The sequence below is a fragment of the Musa acuminata genome, chromosome BXJ2-2, assembly GCF_036884655.1.
Source record: "Musa acuminata AAA Group cultivar baxijiao chromosome BXJ2-2, Cavendish_Baxijiao_AAA, whole genome shotgun sequence".
NCBI lineage: Eukaryota > Viridiplantae > Streptophyta > Magnoliopsida > Zingiberales > Musaceae > Musa > Musa acuminata.
In genome coordinates this window covers 28,382,875-28,406,025 of record NC_088339.1, presented here as the reverse complement: position 1 = coordinate 28,406,025, position 23,151 = coordinate 28,382,875, and the positions used below count along the sequence as shown (strand labels likewise).

Sequence of the window (23,151 nt, the reverse complement as noted above, 5' to 3'; positions counted from 1 at the left end):
CAATGTCGCTCTGTATCTGTATCGACACTACTGCAAATGTCAAATGGTCCTTTCTCCGCTTATTAACTACATCGATGTCAACATAGATACAAAGCAGCGAAAGGACCGTTTGACGAGAGGTGGTGCTAAAACTAACATAACAGTGGGGGGAGTGATAAGAGCTTCGACAACGCCAGCTTCGAGTTAAGGATGGGATCCGCCCAACGAGTCAATAACGATGCGATCACCATCTTTTTAGTAGACACCACGACGACCACTACCATCTACATCGATGTTGTTGCAGTTGTCGCTCGATAATTGCATCAGCATCGATGCAGATGAGTATCGCGGGTGACAATGAGGTCGACGATGCATTCCTCGTGGAGGCGAGTGATGTCATGATGGGAGTAGACCTTATTATTGCTAGAGACAATCAAGCAACTACATCAGTGTTGATGCCAACGACGCTACTGTCCGTCACCACTGATATCGTCCATGAACGTTAAAATTATTATTATTTTGTTATTTGTTTTTATGTTTCTATTAATAAAACTGATAGGGTAAATGAATATAGATATTTTATTCTTATAATTATAGAGATGATAATACAACTTTTTAAACGGTAAAGACCACCACACTAATGATAAAAGGTCGTTCCTAATATATAATTAGTCCGTCAAAAGTGCGTCACATAAACGATAGCAGATACGTGTTCACCAGTAGTCTCTGCAGGAGCAGACACCATCCCTGAAGTGGTGGAACCGCTTGTTGTCCCTCACGATGATCTCCCGCCCCTCGATCTTGGAGATGAGCTTGACGGCGTTGTGGCAGTCCCCGCAGATCCTGAGGTTCTTCATGATCCTGAGCGTGGTGCCCGGCGGCGTGCTGATGAGGCCGTAGGCGATGGCCAGCCTCTCGCTGTGGTACATCAGTGCCTGCTCCTTCGCCGCCTCGTCGATGTCGTGCAGCACGAACCTCGTGTCCGGCACGTACCCTGCCGCTCTCATCTCCTCATGCAACCGTTGCACTTTCTCGTACGCCTCCCTCCTCTTGGGGTCCGCCTCGCCTTTACTGGCCAGTCCGGGACGAACGACCATTTCGTCGAACACGCGGCGCGCGTCTTCGGCGCTGCCCAGCTTACAATAGACAGAGGCCAATTGGTCGACGATTGGCTTGAAGGATCTCCACGAAGTTCTCATCATCCGTCGGTGAGCTCTCCTGACGAGGGCAATCGACCGCGACTGGACGCAAGCTTGGAGCAGCAGAGCAAGATCGCCGGGTTGAACTGGCATCCCACGTTTCCCCATCCGATCAATTAGTTCAAAGGCCGCCTCTATTCTACCTTGTTTGCATAAGCTTTCAAGATCAGAAGCGGTGCTACCGCGATGTGAACTCAGCGCTTCAGGCGCAGCAGCGGTTGCAGCAAGAGCGCCGGAGGAGGCAGCTGAGAGATCGGATTCAGTCGCAGCTCCAGAAGGTGATAACCTGTCAACCCTCTTGGGGAAGCAAGGGAGGGGGGATTGGTGCGCCACCGAGTGGCGCAGCTTGAAGGGAGAATGGAAGCTGAGGAGAGCAGCTGCCGCAGCACCTGAAACCATTATCGCCTGTGGAGAGAACGGGGGTGGATAGTTCGTCCGTTTGAAGGAGACACACAAGGTCAAAACTGTAATAATCGCCCTTGGCGAAAAGAACTGAAAGAAAACAAAAGGCCCGTAAGATATAGCGATGGAGGGCCCAATAATACGGCCCAATATGAATGTTACTGTAGACAAGGGGCATTTCAGTAAATCCAGAGCGGGGTTTCGTTAAGCGGAAACCTAACCCTAGATTTGTACCCTATATATATGGCTTCGAGGAACCCCATCTCCATCATCTGACCTTCGCCCATCCCGTGGAGGACGGTCGCCGCGCCGTTGTGTTTTTCTTCTCCGCTGCTCTTCTGAGTGTTCGATTCTGTTCCTTTTATTTTTGTTTTTTTTCTTTTATGTTTCGATTGTTAATCGTTGACGGGGGGTTTACGATTGGAATTCGGTGGGTTTCTCGGTGATGAGAAGATTAAACATAGATGACGAGTCCGATTTATCCATTCCATTCCACATGAGGACGAATCGAGGCATTTGTCTGAGAGAAACCAACTCACCTCGCCGTCTCCGTCTTCTCTTGATACTTGTTTCTTTTGTTTTAATTTTTTTGCTGTGATTTTTCATGGTTAAAAAAGAACACTTTTTAAGATGATTTGAAAGAGGCATGATGAGGAACCTCTTTTGCGTCTGAGAATTCATTCTCTGAGCGAAGTAAAACCTCCTACTCATTCTGAATGCCTGATTCTTTTTTGTCGATGCTCTTTTCTTTCTTTCTCTTTCTCTCTCACTCTCTCAGTGTATATGATGGTGATTGGTAGTAATCATGAGAAAACAAATACATTTTGAGGTTTCATCAGAAACAAAAAAGATTGTTTCATGTCCTCCAGGCTTCTCCCTAATCTTGTCATGGAAGTGGCCGTGATATTTCTCCCTAACTCTATTAGTGAAATAGAGTTATATAAAAAATCCTTTCATGATCACATCCTATGGACATTATGCATTGTTTTCCTATTAATATATTGTTTGTTTGTCTTAATTTGTTTGTTTTGGTTAGGGTGGCTGACCTCGAGCGTTTGAGGAGCGTCATGCGTGGGCAGCCCTGCGTAGGCGAACTCGCGGAGAAGGTTACGATGCGGTCCCGATATATTTTTTGCGTGGGTGCATCTACATTGAAAGAATGTAACAATCAGGATGATTATTGTTGCAAAGATGTGTCTGTCGTCAACAATGACACTACGGTACAACGATGTACTGTTTTATTTAGCGTCAGTGAGCTTGAATTGTGGTGACACAGGAAACGAAATTTTGAATAAGATAACGTTCTTGTAATCCTCTTTTCTTGGCATGGCGGGTTTTGATAGAAACATAAAGGAATCGATAATTTTATATATACCTTTGATAGGTCTTGGCTTGTCTACCTATCTCAGCAGTGCATGGACAAAAATACCTGTTGCAGCAAAATCCGTTGTGCTTATCCGATGGTATTTTGGATGACTGCCTGCTGCGACTATTGTGCCATCACGAGAAAACTGACATGGTACAAACGATGGATGTATTAGAATTACTTTGGGACTCGAAGCAATAATAAATTTCAGAAATGCCTGACTGCAAAATTTAAGTACCATTTGTCCAAATGCTGGAAAATCTGGCTTCTGATGATACCATATCAAGGACGGAGTATTCGATTAAGACCATTCGAAGAATAGTTTTAACAAGATATATAGCATCACCAAAAATATATGCTTCTGGATTCAACAAGAAACGCAGAACAAAAGGTAAACAGAAATAAGATTTACATGGAAGAATCATCGGAAATCCAGACATTCTCAGTTCGCATCTAACTCGAAGCTAGAAGATCCCTCAGTTCTGACACCGGAGGCATGCTCTCATTTGGGTAAATCTTGGCGACAGCCTGCACGAAGCTTTCGTATTTCTCCAAAAACTCTTTCTGCCATGTTACGAAATGAGCATATCATATGGTATCTAAAATATCTACTTGTATTGTCAGCACTAATGGTCAAAAACCCTAAACGACTATTTCAATGGAAGTGCAAACTTATTTGGTTCTCTTGCAATTACAATGCCAGTCATTCTTTCTTTTATAATTTTATCCCAACTAGGAAGCCATCAAAACTTCAATTCTTTCTATTATTATTTTATCCCTTAATGGAAAGATGAAAGAGCAAATTGCTTTCAAATAAACTACTTGATTTTAACTTTCTTGAAGGGATAAAGAACCAAAAAAAGGCCCCTTGTACCACTGAAATTCTGCTTTCATCATTCAACTTAAGTTGAATGTTTCTTTTCCTCACACTTCCTAAGGATCTTATGGGTGAAATTTCTCTCAATTCAATGCTCAGACATGAAATCAGCTTGTGGCCATTTTATATATTATACACTGACATGTACGTATGCATGCATATGCCAAAATTGTAATCTAAACCTTATGTGTAATTGTTAAGATCCAAAATTTTTCTCTCATGTCTGCCGAAATGATGCATCAAGGATTCATGTATTATATATTTTGCATCATAGCATCCATTTCCCTTTGTCTAATGCAACAATAAATGGTACTTGATCTTTGTCAATATACAAACGGTCTTACGAGAGAGGATATCAGAACATACCTTACACTTGTCCCATAAAGGAGGCAGCAATTCCTCAGAACTTAAAGTCTTTTGCAGTCTTCTATACATCATATTTATGGATCTGTCAACCTGCAAACAAGAATCTGTCTATAAGTGTGCTGAAGAGCTTGATTGCTGCTTCCAAAACAAGAACTCGATTAGGAAGCAAGATATACTGTCAGCAAATAACCACAAAAAAAAAAGAAAACAAGAAAAAACAGGTCAGATCATGTGAGAGTGTTAACTTGAACCATGAAAAGAAAAGCCAAATCTAAGAATCAAGGACACTTTTTCATGGAATGAGACATCTGAAGGTTGTCTCTAAAAGAATTTCCTTTTTTTTCTTGGAGGGACTTAATTTGGCAAACAGATTTTGCCATAACTCGTCTGGCAATCAAGAAACATGCGGTTCTAGGGGTGCTGTCTTACCTGAGATAAACTGGATTTTAACACCTTCCTGAGATCTGTTTTTGACAGTCCAAGCTGAAAAGGAATCTGTGCACATCAAAGCAAGCGTTAGACAAAACAAAAAAAAAGAGATAACATGCAATCATTTTTCTCTCCTATCTAACTATGACAAAAAGAGAACTATGTTCAAAAGGCAAGCAGGTTGTTAAACCAACAAGGGGTTGGTGCCATCAGAATAGCTCAGTATTCAATACCAGAAGTACACAAAACTCAAGTGCATCGTTTGCTCAGATGATCCACAAGATAACATCAATAACATGAACCATTTTGAGCATAATGCGATGCAAATATAGGAACAATAAAGTAGTCTTGGTCCATAGTTCCAAATTCAGCCCAAAAGCAATAAAGCCATAAAGAAATAAAGTTAATTTGAAGAAAGGATTAAAGAGTTGAAACCATATGTTTAACGAAATAAAAAAGGGTAAAAAACAAATCAGGAGAGGAACAGGCTGAGGAACTTTTTAGCCACGTGGACACTTTTTGGGATGCAGTGGGGGAGGAGGGGGAAATTGCTACTGTTGAGAGCTTCAAAATGATGTGGTTATTAAGAAAATACACAATAACTGAGCTACTCGTATGACTACATTTACATAGAGCTGTTCTGGAATTTGCAAGTGTAAGGAACTAATTTTCCTCATGTACAAATTTTCTATTATATGACAACATAAATAGTAATTAGGATCTCATGACTCACTTCCTCATGGGGCACTGTATACGTTAAATCATCAATCCTCCGGAAAAACTGATACAACTTGTCAAATTGCTGCAGGAAAAAAAATAGAACATCACACTAAGTTCCCACTAAATATTTTAAATACATGTGTTCGATGTTTCTAAGCTGCAAAAAAAAAAAAGCACTTACATTTTCAATGATTATACTAATATGGCGTGTGCAAGATTGTTCATATGCTTCACTAGCCTGATGATAAAATTTTGCTAGTGTTGGGATGACATTGGCCAATTCAAATAAACTGCAAACCAAGAATTAGTTAATTTTAGCTAACACATAATCTAAACTAAAAACTAGCATAATTTTGACATGACATCAGCATAATATGCATAACAAGAGGAAGATCAGACATTAAGAAAGATGAAAAGCATAACAATCATATCTGAACAAATTGGAAGACAATATATGATGATTTTTCTTTCTTAAAAACCTGTTCTGGAAAGCTGCATAGTTCTCCAATAGTATAACATCAGCAGACTTTGGGTCACTTTGTGCAATCTTCTCCAGGGTAGTGAACATGGTGCTCACCTGACAAACAAAAAGAAATCCAATTATTCACAGTCATAAACATATTGCTAAGAAAGACTACATATTGCACTAATTAAGCTGGTTCTAACTTCTAAGCACTATCCAGCAATCTTTATAGCAACTTAGCAAGCACTATATTTCTTAAACTTCCATCAAGGAAATAGCACAAGAACAGCACAAGTGATTGATCAACAGTTAAGAGCTAGCAACTTTAACTTACTAATCTTGTATATGCCTTGTCAACCAAATCCCTAGATTGTCCTTGAATGTACTGCTCCATCCGTGATGCGAGGGTGGCAAACCTATCCACATGCACATAAACATAGACAAACATACAAGCAATAAGAACACAAAATCAACCTTCCAAATTGTGTAGAATTTCAAGTTTAGATATTTGCGTTTCATCAATTATGTGATCAGCAAAACAATCTTCCTGTAACATATAACCCAATAGACAAATGGCTAATACTTTCAAGCAAGGTTTGAAATATCGTACCGTACCAACATTTCGACATTCGCTCGGTACGGTACGATACTATATACCGAGCGGTATACTGTTCGATATATATATATATATATATATATATATATATATATATATATATATTCACCTTTTTCGACGATGTCGCCTTTAATATATATATATATATATATACATATATTTTTTCCTTCTCCCACACGGGGAGACGTCGCAGTTTTCGGTATACATATGTATATGTATATATGTGTATATGTGTATGTATATGTATGTATATTTACATGTGTATATATACATATACATATATGTATATGTACATATGTATATGTATATATACACATGTAAATATACATACTTATACATATACATATATATATATATATATATATATATATACCGTTCGGTAATAGGCGGTCCGTATACCGGTTAACTGACGGACCGGTACATACCGCCCAGTACGGACGATATTTGAAACTGTTTACCTTGCTTTCAAGCCCCTCAACTAAACATTGTAACTAACTCGACAAATGGACAAATTTCGCTAGCACATTGGTGAATGCAAATAGCTACCTACTGCATACCAACCCAAGCTATCAACACTGGAGGGAAAAAATTGATTCTGATGGGAAAAAAATCAAGGACAATAACCACCTTGACTACAATAAATGTGTTTTATATTCATGATCTGTATCTAAGTAAAAGAAGGAAAATACAGAAGCCATGACACCGTAATTTCAATTTAGTAAACTTAATCTCCTCTTTCACCTTTATTCCAATTTTTCATGCTGGTGAAGTCTCTTGATTCCACAATGCAAAACAATAAAAAATCTCCTTGGCCTCTTCAATGTTCCTTAGTCCAACATATGACCAAGCATTTCTCATTATTGTAACAAGGAAACAAGATCAAAAGTGTAATGAAAGATCAAGTGCATCGACACAACACTATAAAATTAACCAATGACAGCAGCACTTTACAAAATTGATAGTTACAGAGCTAAGATAGACAGGTTGGTATAAGATTGGATTCATCAGATACATGTGATTAATCAGAACTAGGAGTATCTTTAATATAGAGGTTCATTGTCAATAATGTGCCAGTCTATAATCATTATTGTTCAGTGCCTTATTTTCATGTTAGTCCTGCATTATTTTCTTTCTTAAGAACACATCTTTTATTACAATACATCAACTTGATAATCCCTAACTCCTCTCTGTTATGTATATCAATCCTTGATTTTGTTTCAACCCAGGTTTGGTTGATCTAGCTGACATAGGACAACACTGACATCAGACCCCAAGGGAAAGAAGTTAGGCAGCTTGTCACCCTTCCTGAAGGAATGTGCCCCTATCAATTCAATACATAACTTTCATCCAACATTGTAATGGTTTAATAAGTTGGACCCACCAATTTGTTTTCCTCCTTCCCTTTATTGCCGCAAAGTGTTAACATTTTAATAAGGAACGCAATATGGATCATTTTAACCTGTCAATCTTTTAAATCTTTCTCACCAAATTTTTTTTTTAATCTCTAAGTCCCATCTCTTTCATCTTCTTCTCTGCTTAATCTTCCATTTTCTATCGTTATTTCAATCTCCCTTCTATCTCCAATTGTGTCTCTCTTCCACCTTCTCTTAATTCAATTGAATTCCTCTGTGTTTGGTTTCCGACCACTTCATTACCTTCTATCTTCCTTATCCATAACCCAATCACTTTCATCTTCCATCTCCTATGTGTCCCTATCAATTTGGCAAATTAACATCAATTTCACCCAACATTGTACTGGCCTAATAAGTCGTACCCATCAATTTGTTTTCCTCCTCTCTTCTATAGCTGCCAAGCATTAAACATTTTAATAAGGGATACAATATGGATCATTCTAACCCTTCATTTATCTGTTGATCTCATTCATCTTCTATTATCTTCATCCAACACATTCTATCTTCTATCTCCCATCTCCCCTTCATTTTCTTCTACCTTGCAATTCCCACCTACTCTCATCTTTAAACCAATCGTTTTCATCTAAAATCTCCCATCTCATCCAAAGAATGTTAGATGTGAGGTACGATCCGAAAGAGGGCCAGATCTGTTGTTTCTTACTCCAATTAACACTAGTTAATCTTAACTAGAATGTACTTAGTTCAATCAAACAGAAGGTCTACTATGACAAATGTCTAAGATTTTATATATATATATATATATATAGGAATATTTGAAGACTTGATATGTAAGAGAGGACCTTAAGAACTGATATGGAAAAACACCTTAAATATAATTTCTAAGTTCTATTGTACACATGTACCTTGATATATAAGATAGAACTCCTATCTGCCTTGTGTTACGTTCATTCCTTTCAATCTGATGGCAAGCCTCATCTACAAACTGCAGGAAAGAACTAGTAGTTATTTGATATAGAGTGAATATACAACAGATCCATGCATGAGATATAACAAAATTTTATCTGGTTACTAGACGAGATAGAAAAGACAAAAGATGCATAAGTTTTCACATAACTTCGGACAACACTGACCCTGCTGAATTGTGTTGATATCTTAGTCTGCAAGTCTTTAAGCAGCTCACGTACAAATCCAGCTGCATCAGCTTTCTGTGCAGAAAGATAGCGCTCTGTGATCCCATGCATTGATATGCAGCGGAGAGGATCGATCCTGTATGCCCAATCAACCACAGCATAGAAGTCCTCCTAAAAATAGAGAAAAGCATATCATATTTTTAATTAATGCATGATAACCATAATTATTCACAACTTAACATCAGTCATGAGATTCATAATATAAAATCAAGTAATATATTAGGAAAAAGAAATAAACTCACTGTTAAAGAGGCAAAGATAAGCTAATTTGGGTTTTAAAATAAAAAAGACCTAATTAATGAAGCAGTGCAAAAAATGTGAAAATGACAAAAAGAATTCAACAAGACAATAATACAAATAGGGCATACTATTATGTTATCAATCTAGTTCTGGACTAAGAAATGTCATACCCCTATAAAAGTATGAACACGTAGAGTTCGATGGTGAAGAATCAAAGATGGCAAGAGAACAAAGTCTTTGAACAATTAATGAAGCAGAAGTTTAATGGCTCTAACAAAGGCAGAAGTGATTATGTTCTAATGAACTTATAGTTAACAGTATTTGTTTGTCATCAATTCTAAGCAACTCAGTAACCTCCATGTGTCACTTAGTTGTTAGTCGTTCATAATCCCTTCCAGCCCCAAGTGTTTCTGGAGGTCTGAAAAGGATGAACTTGTTTAAACAGGCAAAAGAAAACAGAAGGTCCTAACTATCATGCAGAATACACAGGAAAGTTGTAGTTATGCAGGTTTTTAGAAGGCACACATTGCCTTTTATGCCAAGGTTACTATCCAACACTGGTTAAAGGATTGAACTTTGTGCATATGCACCTGATGTGCATTTAGTATTCAGTTGGATAATATATGGCATGATACTACCTCTTGTATCTAATGGTGATGGAGAACTTGATCGTCTCACAACCAATCGTCCATTAAATTTTAAACAACTGATAGCTAATAGGAAAATAAAGCAAACCATTCTGATTATTGTTAATAAATTAATCAAGCAAGCCACATGCACAAGAAGCCACGATTCAATGGCCTCCAAGAATATTTGAGAAAGTTGACAAATCTACAACCACATTGGATTACATATGCACCAATGTTAGCCAACATGAAACAACAACAATAACAAGCCACAATGTCAACTATTTAGGATCAAATAAGTTCAGTATATTCAGGATCAAATAAGTTCAGTATGAAACAATCTTCTTTGTCAAATTAAAAGTATACAAATCTTTATTTATAATTTCTAATGAAGTTTTCTTAGGTCTTCCACTAACTCTTCTAATTGTCACATCACGTCTAGTTACAACATTTATCTCTTTGGAGAATGTTCATACCATCTCACATAAATTTCTCTCATTTTATCCTCTATCGGAACTACGTTCAATTGTTCTCAACTTTAACTATTCAGATTTACTCTATAAACAATATCTTCATTAACCACTCTAACTTGTTAAACAATTGATCCAGATACCCAAGCCTAATTCTTCATAGAACTTCTTATCCATCCATCTAAATTGCAACCTTAATTTTTCTTTAGTATTACTAAAATTACATATCATATATTGAATGTTAGTCCCACTCAATTTAAAACTATTTCTAAGGTTCGTCTTCATAACTTTAAACTCTCATTAATTAAAATAGTATCAATAGCAGATAATAACAAAATTGTGGTTTATCATGTATATAATCATAAGTTTCTTCAATGTCAATGTAAAACAGTAAGAACTTAAGGTTGATTCTTGATGCAATCCTAAAATAAAAAAAAAAAAGTTTCAAAATACTCTTAACAGTTTTAACTCTAGCGACTATATCATCACACATATCTTTTGATGATATTAATACAATTAATGGACATATCTTTCTTCTCTAAAATCTACCATAATAGATCTTTATGGACTATCATCTAATATTAGAAAATATGATATGAAAGAAAACCAAGTTCAGCAAAAGTCTTCCTTACTCTGAACTACCTTTGAGTTTCATATAATTATCAGGCTACCTCAAAGAATAAATATAGTCAAAGTTTTGTCGATCTCTATCAACCTTTTGAACTTTCTCAATCTACCAATTTCTTTCTCGATCTATTTTCATATTAGATATTTCTACTAAGTATTAATCAAATTTTAAATTGTGATCCAAAGTTTCAAAAGTACAACAAAAGTTTTAACAAGCATAAATTTTGTAAAACAATCATATTAGATCTTTGTAAATTATTACTAATGTTTATTGTTTTATCAAATTGTTTATGTTCACTAAATACAATGCTTGAGACATGGACAAGATAGTAACAACAAGCTTCTGCAAATTAAAAAAAAAAAAATCAAACAACATTTTGATATTATAATCTTGTTTTAGAAAGGAAAGTTACCTGGATTCCATCAAGTAAATCATGGAGAGCATCATTTAGTGCCCCCAACTCAGTAGAGTTATTACCTGGAGGTCACATCAAAAGATAATTCTCGTTGGATATACTACTGATAATAGCTCTACTAGCAAAATCAAGAAAATGATTGGATATACGATGATGAAAGAAAGAAAAAATCTAGAAAACACTTACTTTGTTTAACATCATTTACTTCAGAATCCATCAAGTTTATATCATCATCACTTGCACTGTTGTCATCAGATCCCTTTTTCTTACCATTAGAAGCACCAGCCGGAACAAGTGCAGAAACTTCAAAGCACATAAAATGTGCAAAGAAGGAACTCTTAAAAAATGCAGAAAAAAAAAATCAAACATTTTAACAATAATAAGAATGATAATTTCAGTACATTCTGAAATAAAATGAAAAACCTCATCCACAAGAAGCGGAATAAAGATTGTAAGCATCTTGGAGTATGCTTCAGATACAGTGGAAGTATCTGCACTACTTGCTGTCTGGCTGGAACCTGTGGAACCTTCAAGCCAAACGGTTGGATTTCTTGATGCTTTAGTACTTGCACGAAGTTCATTTGCAAATTCACGAGCCTGAATAGTGCAAATCAAAAGCGATACTCTTCTTTATTTTTGCTCACATAAATCACTAGTGTTAGATATCAGAGTCCATGGTAGAAACAATAACTATAGATGTTATACTTATTACTAAACAAATTCAGTGTGCCTCGCTTGACATCTGAAAAAGGAGAAATTAGAGGATTGGGATGAAGATGTGCCATCTAAGTCATGTAATTATTATTTCTCTAACTGCATAGTCAGTATAGATACATAATGGCTTTAAGCAATCAACCTCATGGAGAAATACTGCCAAATCTATGAATGTTCATCATACGCAAACTCTAGATAAGTAATCACAATACTGAATCACACAGCACAACCAAATATAACCAGAAGGACTAGATGCAGTGACCAGGACTCATGGTGCTAAAGACCTGAAGTTCATGTAATGCAATACCATTGCAGAATGTCAATCCACCTCAAGGTCATTTTCTCTTTTGCTTCAACTGGAAATATGCCTTTTTTCCAAGTCAACAAATTTTGTAATCTAAGTTACAACAGAAAAGATACATGCCCTATAATCCACTGTAGAAATCTCATATATCTACACTTCATGGAAATTAGAAAAGTAAGCTCTAATAATAACCAAGAACATCCCCCATACCTCTCGGCGAAGAAGCAAGTTAAGGGATTGACAGTATGCCTTCCTCAAAGGGGCTAAGCAGTTCTTGTCGAGATTCTGAAGAAAACATTAAAAAGAAATATAGGGGACACATACTAAAACAACTTATAGTTGAAGCCATAGTTCCAGAATGTTGAAACCTTTAAGTGCTGCAGAAGTCGAGCGTAAGTTCTACATTTGTACCTCAGATCTGCATGATCAGGCCTTTTCAAATGTCCTCGCTAAATGTCATTAAAAGAAAAGCTCAGTTAGAAAACTTATTAAAAACAAAATACCAGCTATTAAAACAGAGTGATGGAACAAATAAATACCTGAGAGAAATAGCTCTTATCACTTATCATAAAATCTACCAAACTAGAGAAGTAATTTCTAAGGAACTCTGATGCTCGTCGAACAAATGTATTCTTCAACTTTTGTAACTCAGCTCGTTTATCTCTAATCTGCAAAACAGCCCAATAACTTATAATTTCATGCATCACAAATATGCAATTTTTGGTTAAACAAGAATGTTTTACGTTAATGAACAAGGCTTACAGCTCGCATATCTGCATAGCATGGATCCAAATTTGGAACTTCGAGAGCACGAATCGCTCCAGTCAACCATTCGCAAGCTTCAACATTTTTAAGCATACGTGCCTCATCAAATGAACCTCCAGTTAGAGATGCTGCAAACTGAAACAAGTTTTGATGAATATATAAATTAGGAACTATTGACCCAAATTTGCTCTTTAAAGTTATCTATCATGCATGCAACTTGATCCGCAAGGCTGAAACTTCATACATATAGGGTGAGTACACAATCAATTTAATTTTCTGACAATCAATTATGGAAATTATTTATTATATGAGACAATTAATGGAAAAAGTGAAGAGATAAAAAAGACCTACAGATTTAGAAAACATAAGATAGAGTTCACCAAAATTTTTGTTGCAGAGTTTTATCAGAAAAAGTGGTATCCAGTAGTAATAATTAAATGAAACAAGATATGCATAATAGTTGCCACTAATGTTAAAAGTATAGGAAAAGTGTCTAGCAAACTTCCTATAAGTATAATTGTATATCAAATATCTACTTTGAATCCTTGATTTCACACTTTAGCAACTGATGAATTTACAAAAAAATATTCAGGATAAAGATCCATGATGTACGTAATTTGATGATCATGCTATTTACATTTGTGAACATTAGAAACATAAGAATACCAAATATTTACATTAGAACATTAGAAATATAATATACTTTAGAAACATAAGAATACCAAATATTTACATTTGTGAACAATTAGGCATGACTCCATAGAAGATATGATGAGGGAAAACCACTTGACGAAGGTGTGCCCAAATGAGACCAATAGATTCCCTACTTTGGGTGAGTCAATAAAGATTAAGTGGCAACCCATAAAAACTTTATTAGTAAGTAAGAAACAATAATACGAGGTTCAACTAATCTAGTTAAGTAATAAAATTTTACCTTTCTGGAAAAAAAAATCTTGGTTTGACAAGCAATATTTCCCTAAACAAAGCTAGGTAGTGGGAAAAAAAAGATTCATGTAGCTCACCCCAAATAGTTGAGATATTATGACTTGTTGTTGTTTCCTTCTGAAAAGATTCTTCTAAACATACATGCATACATGTTACCTATGGGTATAACTTCATAAGGATAGGTACAAAAGTATAAGCTTTGCAAGTAAATACATCAAGTTTTAACAATTTATAGTAGAATATAACCATATTTAATTGGTGTATTTAAATCATATGACAAAACAGACCTCGGAAGGAATACGCAAGGGTTCAAGAAGCTTATCCAATTCCTCAATAAGTGCCTCGCTACATACGGACTGCATCTCCAATCTGTTGTTCCGTAATTCAATCTACAAGATACAGTCAACTAAGTATGACACTTATGGTGGTTAAAAAGAAGATATAATAGAAACAAAGTACAAAGCATATTAAATTACAACCATACTGCATGATGGTACCAACAAACCACAGTTTCTATCATATACTGACATATCAACAGTTCTTGAATTTTATGTTATTAACAGTTCACACAATACCATACCAATGTGCACCAATCCAATTGAACCCAAATTGAATTATGTCTTATTGTCTTAAACAATTCCCCAGTTATTTTTACCATAAATGATAATTAAGTTTTTTAATTATTTTGGGTTATATATATAATACAAAAAAAAGCATGGTTGAGATGTTCACTTACTGACAGTGCACAAGCCTTAATAGTTTTTAGCATATAACAACTAGTCTCTTTTTCAATACCATGGACATAAGTTGGAATATCAAAACTCTTATAGAAACCACTAATCATCATAATTACAAGTTGCTCTTAGACCTAAACTCACTTGCCAAATTGACTCCTTTTCTCAACAGAAATATAGACAGGACAAGAATAGACCTGAAGCAGAAAATTTACAGACACCAATAAAGCAATTTGCATGCCAAAATATTTCCTGGAAAAATATAATTATTAGCCAAGGTACATCCCCCCAGAAAGTGTATAACATTCTATAAATTTCTAATAACAATTCAATTGTGATAGTAAGATATGATACTTAAATTTAAATCACTATCAAGACATTACCGATGCAATGTCCTCTCTCATATGTCTCAGCTTGACATTAAAAATTTGTAACCACTCATCAATATCATCCACACATAGAGAAGCTGCTTCTAGCCCCTTCAATACCTGCAAACTCAAATGATATCATGAATTAATCTACAAAACTCCGGGAATATCCACTAGAACTATGGCAATGAAAATTTTGACATATATATACTGGGGACACACCTTAACATCACTCAAACCAAAAAGCAGCTTTCAGATAGAGCAAGTGAAATTGGAATCATAATATGCACTATTTCTTTTTATCATGGAAAATATGATATTATTTGTAAACTGAATTAGATCTTAGTTACCTCCTCAATCAATGGTTCACTTTCCAGTAGGGCATAGACATTTGCTGCTTCCAGAGCAAGAAGTTCCCTTTTCATCCTTTCAGAAAATGCCTCTGCTTCACCAATGCCCATAACATATCTGCATTAGTAGAATGAGTCCCAATTTTTTAATTACATGAATCATTAATGACACATAATCAGCAAACAAGAGACCTCAGACATGTCGATGGAATTCACAATGGACAAGCAACGTAGAAAACATGCTTCAATAATAATTTTAAGTAAATTGAGAGTAAAGAACTGAGTACAAGATCACAACAATAATTGAAAATCATTCTAAATTTTTATCAACTACCAATGACCTAAGCAGTGCACCAGAAGGTAATGCCATATATCCTACAAGATTTCAGATTTATAGTTAATTGATCATGGGGATCATGAAAATGAAAAAGGAAATAATAGAATAGGAGACTAGATCATATACATTTCTCATACATCACAACGTCATAATTCTCAAAAAATGATTTAAATCTCAGTTTGTCACCAATTTCAGTAACATACCAGACCTATACGCTATTGGCATATCGAGTGATACACCAACCTATATCGCCTGGTATCATTAAATAAAATTAGTAAAAATAGATAAACAATTTAAATGATAGACAAGACATACGTGCCCAGAAGAGCTTCCATATCTTCTTCTTCAGCTTGTGAAACAAGGTCTTTTTCAACAGTAACTTTCAGGTCGTTTTGTTCCATAACAGATGTAGCTGGTCCATCTTGTGCATTCACTCGATTAATTACTGAGGGTGTATTTTCCTGGATAAATTCATAAACATGAAAAAATCAAAACCCTACACAGTTAGCTCCATAGAAAACAGTCTAAGCTGCTAGGCTTTAATATAAAGCACTAATAACAATTAAGAAGAAAGACCAGAAACAGTGATGAACTTGAAGGACCTCCTTAAAAACAATGAGAAATCCTTGAAGGGTAATTCTCCATATATGCCATCAGGAAAAAGGCCATATATTGCCCCAAATACTTGGAACTGAAGATTTATGAAAATGTACAACACAACCACCACCTAGGTAGGCAACAATCACGTCATGGTTATGAATCAGGTCCACCTACACCTAGGTGGCCAAAAAAATAAGGTCTGGATTGTTATTTGCTGCATGTCAGAGTTATGATGATAAGTGGCACATCATATCTCTAACATCTCAGTATGGAACACTTGATTAATATTTACAAGCAATTCTTGAGTCATTCTCTCTTTTAAGACTTGAGCATATTTATTTATCATCTGTTAGATATATATTGAACAATGTAAATCACCAAGCATGTTTTCTTAATGATCAACACATGTTATTGCATAATTTGTAGGAATAACCTAATGACATGTCTCAGAAAAAAGAAGGTTGATCCTTGTACCAACAGTATGTGCTTCAATAAGTGTTTCTTCATGATCAGATGTTTCAATAGCTATATATCTTTTACTTTTCTCATCCACAATGGCCTCCCCAGTACACACATTTGATATGCCTCAGGTTAGCCATCAAAGCACACTCTCTCCACACACACACACACACACACCCCACCTTTTTTCTCCTCTTTTTTCTTTTCTCTTCCCAAACACATAAAGGGAAGCACAATGTAGCTCATTGGCTGTGACCAACCATGATTGCCTTCATCAAGTAACCATTTCTATATCTTGCATGCCCAAACTATAACATTTAATATTTAGGGAAGACTTTGTTATCTTTTTGTCCATGTGTGTTCTTTATCCATGATCAACCAATAACTAGTTTCAAAATGTATTTGGTTGTGATTAAGAAAAGTTGTGTCTAGACATCCAGATAAGTGTGCATTAGAGAGATCTCATATCAGATACTACTTTGAAAGTTCATAATTCACTCAGAAATGTTCCTCTGGAAATCAAGGTATTATGTAACTCTTGAAGCAATTTGAACTATGTTGCGATGCATAGAGATGCATGTACTGTTCAATAAATGCAAATATTTCTTAAAATATTTGAACTATGATGTGATGCATGTTGATAACTGGACTGTTCAATAAATGCAAAAAAATATTTCTTAAATTTTTCAAGACTTGGAGTGCACAGAATGGTGCATATGAATAAAATTCAGAGAACTACAAAGTCATAACAGTTACGCATGAGCACGTTCAGAGCAGCCAATTTTTCAAATGAATCCCACTATTGCGAACAAGCATATGGACTTGCATGAAACCAGACAAAAGTATCTAGCTATATGATAACTTATCGAAACTTGCACAGAAAGGATATGCATTTTATAAGTTAGTTTGCACCTTAGCCCAGAGAGCAAGCTCCACAATATCTATCCCAACAAGCTTAGGAAGACGTTGAAATATCTCCTTGCACATGTTTAAGATGCAAAGAAGCAACCGATTCCTGTGAATGAAAGAAAAATCAAGTGTCTTAGGAGATCTCAAAGCATTTCTTCTTTCAATTAAATAACAACACAAAGTGTTGTTTTGAAATACATGAAGAGAAAAAGTTCTATAATAACTAAAGCATTTGACATATTTTTCAGAAATCACCTATCATCGATGTTACGCATAGTCCACTGTGGAGGGGCAACACTCTGGCTTCTAAGATTATCGAAACCCTATTTAGTCAAGACACTTGCATAAGAATTATGATCATAAAAGCTTTTGTGAGCCTAGTAATGAAATTGTTAACAGTTGTAGACATGTGAGAAACCAGAAATGGAAAAAAAAGGAGAATTACCAGAATGAATGTACATCCAGTAGAATCATTTGAAATGACATCCACTTTTGTAAGATGCTTCAGCTTGTAAAGTTTTGCTGGCTACCAATGCAACATTGTTTATTCAAAAGAAACAGTCAGCATTTACTAATATCCACACGTCATAGAAGGCAAAAAATAAATAAACATGATGACAACTTTGTTTCCCTCTAGGAAAGGGGTAACATGTAACCACCTGATATTTTATTGACACTTCTCTCTTGCCTTTGGCTGGTTATCTCAATACACTTTTTCTCACCTATGGCTGATTTTGGATTTCTCTTGGCTTTGTAAGTTATTTGATATGGTTGGTATAAAAGCTACTAAAAAGACATAAATTCCCCTATTTAAGCTGGGGTCATTAAATTAAACAACAACAAAGAAGAAAAATAAGCATTTGGACCAACAATTGTTAACTCCTTAAATTATACATAGCTCTTGTCTAATGATTGATTAATGAAGATGTCCTAGACAGAACAAATCAGGATAATTTAAAAATGATAATACTACCAGATGAGTTATAAAAATTATACAAGAATCTACTTGCTTCTATCTCTAAATTAGCTAAAATTACCTCAAGTACTCCTCCAGAGGAATATTTTAGGACACGAAGAAAAGCTTTTGTCCTTTCACCTTTGGGTGAGTGTTTAGCTGCATAAAGCAAAAAAGAGATACAGAGATATCAACAGCAAAGTATAAGTTTTCTATCTAGGTTATAGATACCAAGTTAAAAATAGAAAATATTTAGACATCATACAGAAAATGAAGGATGTCATTAATCACTCCAACGAAAGTGATATGCCTATGACTTCTTAACGCTGATAACAATTTCAACTGCAGCAATTGACCTTTTGTTATCAAGACCACTATGAGCATTGTTTTTTAAACTAACCAACAAAGCGTTCTGTCATGTTGAACTTCCAGAATAGCATCTTAATCATTTAGAATTAAGGAAAATCAGAAACAGCAGCTAGCCGATATGAGTTACATTACAGATGTCAATCCAAGTGAAGATGTCGATCCTGGGGCAGAAAGCAGAGAAGATCAAACTAGCCAACTAGTGGCAGAAAGCAGAGATGTCAATCCTCAAACATCAGCCTACAACCAATGGGACATACAAGAACAAACGAACTTTTCTGCAATTGCTTGCTTCAAGCACCGGTGATGTGCATCCAAAAGACCCCCTACGGCAACTCATAAAATCTGACAAGTGACCAAAAATAATGCAAACGGTTTACTCTGTGCAAAATCAATTAATTTTATAAGGTCAATCACCACGAAAAATGAAGCGGTAAAATGATAGCTCGCTTTGCTAAAATCATATCACCACCTCGCTTGTAATTAAGATCGTTAGCTGACATGTGAGTACCACAATCGTCGTTCATCATAGACAACCAGACGTGCACGGTCACTTGTCGAACCATATCAATCCGAAGTTCCATGGATGGACAACCTTAGTCAAGATGTACAGATGCAGAGTCAACAGGCATACCTAATCAACCAACCTGCAACTTCTCAACCAGTAAGGCCAAGGATTCGAGTAACCTAGCAAACCAGATCCCACTTTGTCTAGTGCAAGTAATTCCCATCGAGATGATCTACCGATCCAACTTAGTGACAAACTCAGACAAAAAGAACATTTCCCCAGTATCTCAACCAGAAAATGTTCGAATCACAGATCGAGGCCACATTTTAAGAATGTACTCTTTCCGTGACCAAGTAAAATGTGCCAATAGAAAACAAGATCCAGCAAGAAGGAAGCAGTAAATAAAAGGAATCCATCTCCAAACAGTTCCAGACGATGAATGATAACATGATCTCGGCGAAGAAAAGCGCGGAAATGGGAAAGATAGGAGGGAGAGAGGGCGGAACGGAGCAATCGTACTGGTGAGGACGAGAACTCTGGGGGTGGCCACGCGGCCGAGCTTCTCCAAGAAGCCGCGGCCCTTGGCGACGCGGATTGCGAGCACGATGTCCTGAGCGCTGCCCCCGCTGCCGATGGCGGCGGCGCAGGCGCGCCGCAGCTCCATGTCGTCAGCGTTCGGCTTCGCCATCTCCGCCCTTCGTCGCCGATTGCTGGGGGAGACGAATCTAGTCCCTTCTTGGGCGTCCACCCCTGGCGATGGATGGAAACCGGCGAAGAGAGAGATAGAGAGAGGAGAGGGGCGACTCTTCGTTTACTGCGGTTTCGCCTCCTGTCGTGGGAGGCGACCCCGTGAGATAATTGCGGTATGTCTCGACGCAGGCCGTAACGCACCGACTCCCGACCCGCTCTCTATTCTACTCAGTGTAACAAACGCGACGAAAGCGGTTCGGATTCAAGTAAATGTTTGTATCAAAATTTCTGGAATAAATATATTGTAATCACCGGTTATTTTTCTTGGATTCTCTACAAATCGAGTTACATATTAAATTTGTAACTTGCCTGTTTTGTTCATTTCCTTGATTGAGAAACCTGATTAAGGAAAACTCAATGATTCATTTTTTTTTATTTTCTTGATTGTGCAAATAGATTAGAAATAAAATTAATTAGTTGAATAATTAATTTAAAATTTATTAATTAATTATTTACTTTGAGAGAATCCTCAATTGACATCGATGGACTTAAAACTAATCACGAGTTTGTCTCTGTTGGGAAACTAAGGAATTGAGTCCGAGACTCTATTAAAACTATATCGAAGATTTCTTCGACGAGACACCTTTAATGCTTAAGTCAATATCGATTTGGATGGTTCGATTAAGTACTCAAGTAAATGAGAATATTTAGTCAAAAAAAATACCCTGAGTCCAATAATACACATCATTCGATCATCAATGAATCGTATAATCATGCATCAAATCCAAAGGTTACATAGCAACGATTTGTGAGTTATTTTTCTTTGTCAACATTATATGGCCAATGTTGTGAAGCTAAGTCGACAACATTGTGATGGTGTGTTAGACAAATCAAAGCAATCAGATGGGGATGATGGGTCCGTGGTGCTGATTATGTGTCATATCTCTTGTATCATCTGCACCACCCTTATTGTGTGTCAATTAGTGACACAAGATCGACGTAACATTTAGTAGGCTGCCAATCATATTGAGTGTCTATCGGATGATGTTACATGCCTAAGTTGGTTTGATTTGACCGTATTATTACTGTAGGAAGCTTGATGATTGATTTAACCATGTTCTCATTGTACATTGATATAGTCACATCATCATCGTAAGACTTGACATGGTTGATTTGGTTACATCATCATTCTAGAATTGTTCATGGTTGATTTGATCATATCATCAAGAAATTTTTATCGGATACATTTGTGACATATTTCTTATAGGGTCATCGTGTGAATCCCCAATTGGACCTGAGCCCCTGATATCCAAATAACTATAAATATTTTTAAAAAAATTCTTTTATATAGAATGGTGTCATTAGCGATAAGAACAGGGACATATAACCTCCTAAACAAGTAGGATCCATCAAATCCTAAATAAATGATAGAAAAATAACTAGACGAAGAAGAAACAATATGCTAGAGTAGGTATGAACTTCTTAAGGGCAGCTATGAGATATATAATTCATGAAAAATCTTGGACCTCAGCAGCTATGCACCTCTGATCCCAATGATTATCAAAAAGAAAAGAAAAGAAAAGAAAATGAAGAAAAAGGAAAGAAGACACCATACTCGGTGTTCTACCACACTCTCAACAAGAAAACAAGTACCGTTCATATTCTCAAAGAATATAATCTCTCTAAGAAAGCAAAACACTGCAGAAACTGCTTTACCTTTCTTTGCAGAACATCTTGTCTTGTCTGTTTAGAGGCAGAGAACAATAACTCAGCCATTCTCGATTGACATCAGTTCACTGCACCTGCTCGAGAATGACCCAATTCAAAGAAGACATGTAGAGTGATGCCTTACATGATGAGCACCTGAAAAGATCCACTTGGAGATGATGCAGCTGCTACTAGACAGAATCCAGATAAAGGCCAATGTTGGATCATTGTTTGTCTCAGAAGAGCCAGGGTTTTTACATTCCTGTTCCTTCGTTATGGTTCGCTGCAATTATTCCTACAGCTTACCCTTTTAACATCATCATCTCATGAAGCCATGGCACACCGAGAACCAGTTCCTCCCTCTTGGATTGTTGAGAACCGAGAATAATATGATGTGTAGCGCATATAACTGATGCCGGGATGCAGAAGATTATTGCTTGCACCATCTGCCACCACAAGAGTTCCCCACAAGGAAGACTTATCTCGAGGGGAATAAAACATGCCAAAGATTAGAATCTATCTATCCATCAATCATCACTGTGGTGCTAACCACCAAATAAACTGATGCTCTAAAAATTTTTCATTACGGATCTACACGGGGAAAATGTCAACCAGGTAAGAGGAGTTTGCACTCATTCTTCAATGTGAAAACTCGAACACCTAAAGTAGTATAATGCTTCCGGCAAGTATCCATTCTTCTCCATCATATGACCTGCTTGAATGCGGCACTAATATTTTCCTCATCAACAATAAGATTGTGGATTTGATCAAATTGTTTGCGGTGTCCTGCTAAAATGCAATGAAGCTGTGCCTACACACTGGTTTTTCAGATGAAACGTTGAAAGTGCACAGAGCACAAACAGGTGAACTGGAATCCCACTTGCTTCAGACAGAGGAAAGGCAACTAGATGTACGAAAAAGATAAAAAGGAAGAGTAGACCATCATAAATTACTGATACTAAATTGCTGGTGGAACAGAGGTAGGGAAAAAGAGAAAGGAAGAATATGCCAGCATAAGGTATTTCCAGAAAGAATTATCAGCAAGAAGCGATGCAAATACTAGATGAAATTATTGTCCTGT

At 36.3% G+C, this 23,151-nt stretch overlaps 2 protein-coding genes and 2 non-coding genes across 6 annotated transcripts; 2 read left to right on the top strand and 2 right to left on the bottom strand.

The window, feature by feature from the left end:
* Positions 1-540: 540 nt before the first annotated feature.
* LOC103975641 (pentatricopeptide repeat-containing protein At2g22070) lies at positions 541-2,295 on the bottom strand. The gene has a single exon (XM_009390661.3). The coding sequence runs from the start codon at positions 1,575-1,577 to the stop codon at positions 693-695; it is 885 nt and encodes a 294-aa protein (XP_009388936.3). The 5' UTR covers positions 1,578-2,295; the 3' UTR covers positions 541-692.
* LOC135606353 (small nucleolar RNA SNOR75) lies at positions 2,018-2,109 on the top strand. Its single transcript, XR_010484806.1, has one exon. It is a non-coding gene; the product is annotated as a small nucleolar RNA SNOR75 (small nucleolar RNA).
* Positions 2,222-2,296, top strand: LOC135606337 (small nucleolar RNA Z105). Its single transcript, XR_010484793.1, has one exon. It is a non-coding gene; the product is annotated as a small nucleolar RNA Z105 (small nucleolar RNA).
* Positions 2,297-3,242: 946 nt separating this feature from the next.
* Positions 3,243-22,522, bottom strand: LOC135605832 (exocyst complex component SEC3A-like). Of its 3 annotated transcripts, none has more exons than XM_065096339.1 (25): positions 22,080-22,522; positions 18,882-18,958; positions 18,290-18,370; positions 18,100-18,167; positions 17,848-17,950; positions 16,192-16,337; positions 15,540-15,657; positions 15,205-15,309; positions 14,375-14,476; positions 13,140-13,277; positions 12,917-13,045; positions 12,746-12,826; positions 12,588-12,662; positions 11,783-11,956; positions 11,546-11,696; positions 11,357-11,421; positions 8,921-9,091; positions 8,693-8,772; positions 6,136-6,217; positions 5,818-5,915; positions 5,520-5,628; positions 5,352-5,420; positions 4,619-4,684; positions 4,190-4,279; positions 3,243-3,510 (listed from the first exon to the last, which is right to left on the bottom strand). In XM_065096339.1, the coding sequence occupies exons 4-25, from the start codon at positions 18,117-18,119 to the stop codon at positions 3,400-3,402; spliced, it is 2,283 nt and encodes a 760-aa protein (XP_064952411.1). In that variant the 5' UTR covers positions 18,120-18,167; positions 18,290-18,370; positions 18,882-18,958; positions 22,080-22,522; the 3' UTR covers positions 3,243-3,399. The 3 variants fall into 3 exon arrangements, with proteins under 3 accessions (XP_064952411.1, XP_064952409.1, XP_064952410.1); XM_065096337.1 differs by lacking the exon at positions 22,080-22,522 and adding an exon at positions 20,193-20,576; XM_065096338.1 differs by lacking the exons at positions 5,352-5,420; positions 22,080-22,522 and adding an exon at positions 20,193-20,577.
* Between the last annotated feature and the right edge of the window lie 629 nt (positions 22,523-23,151).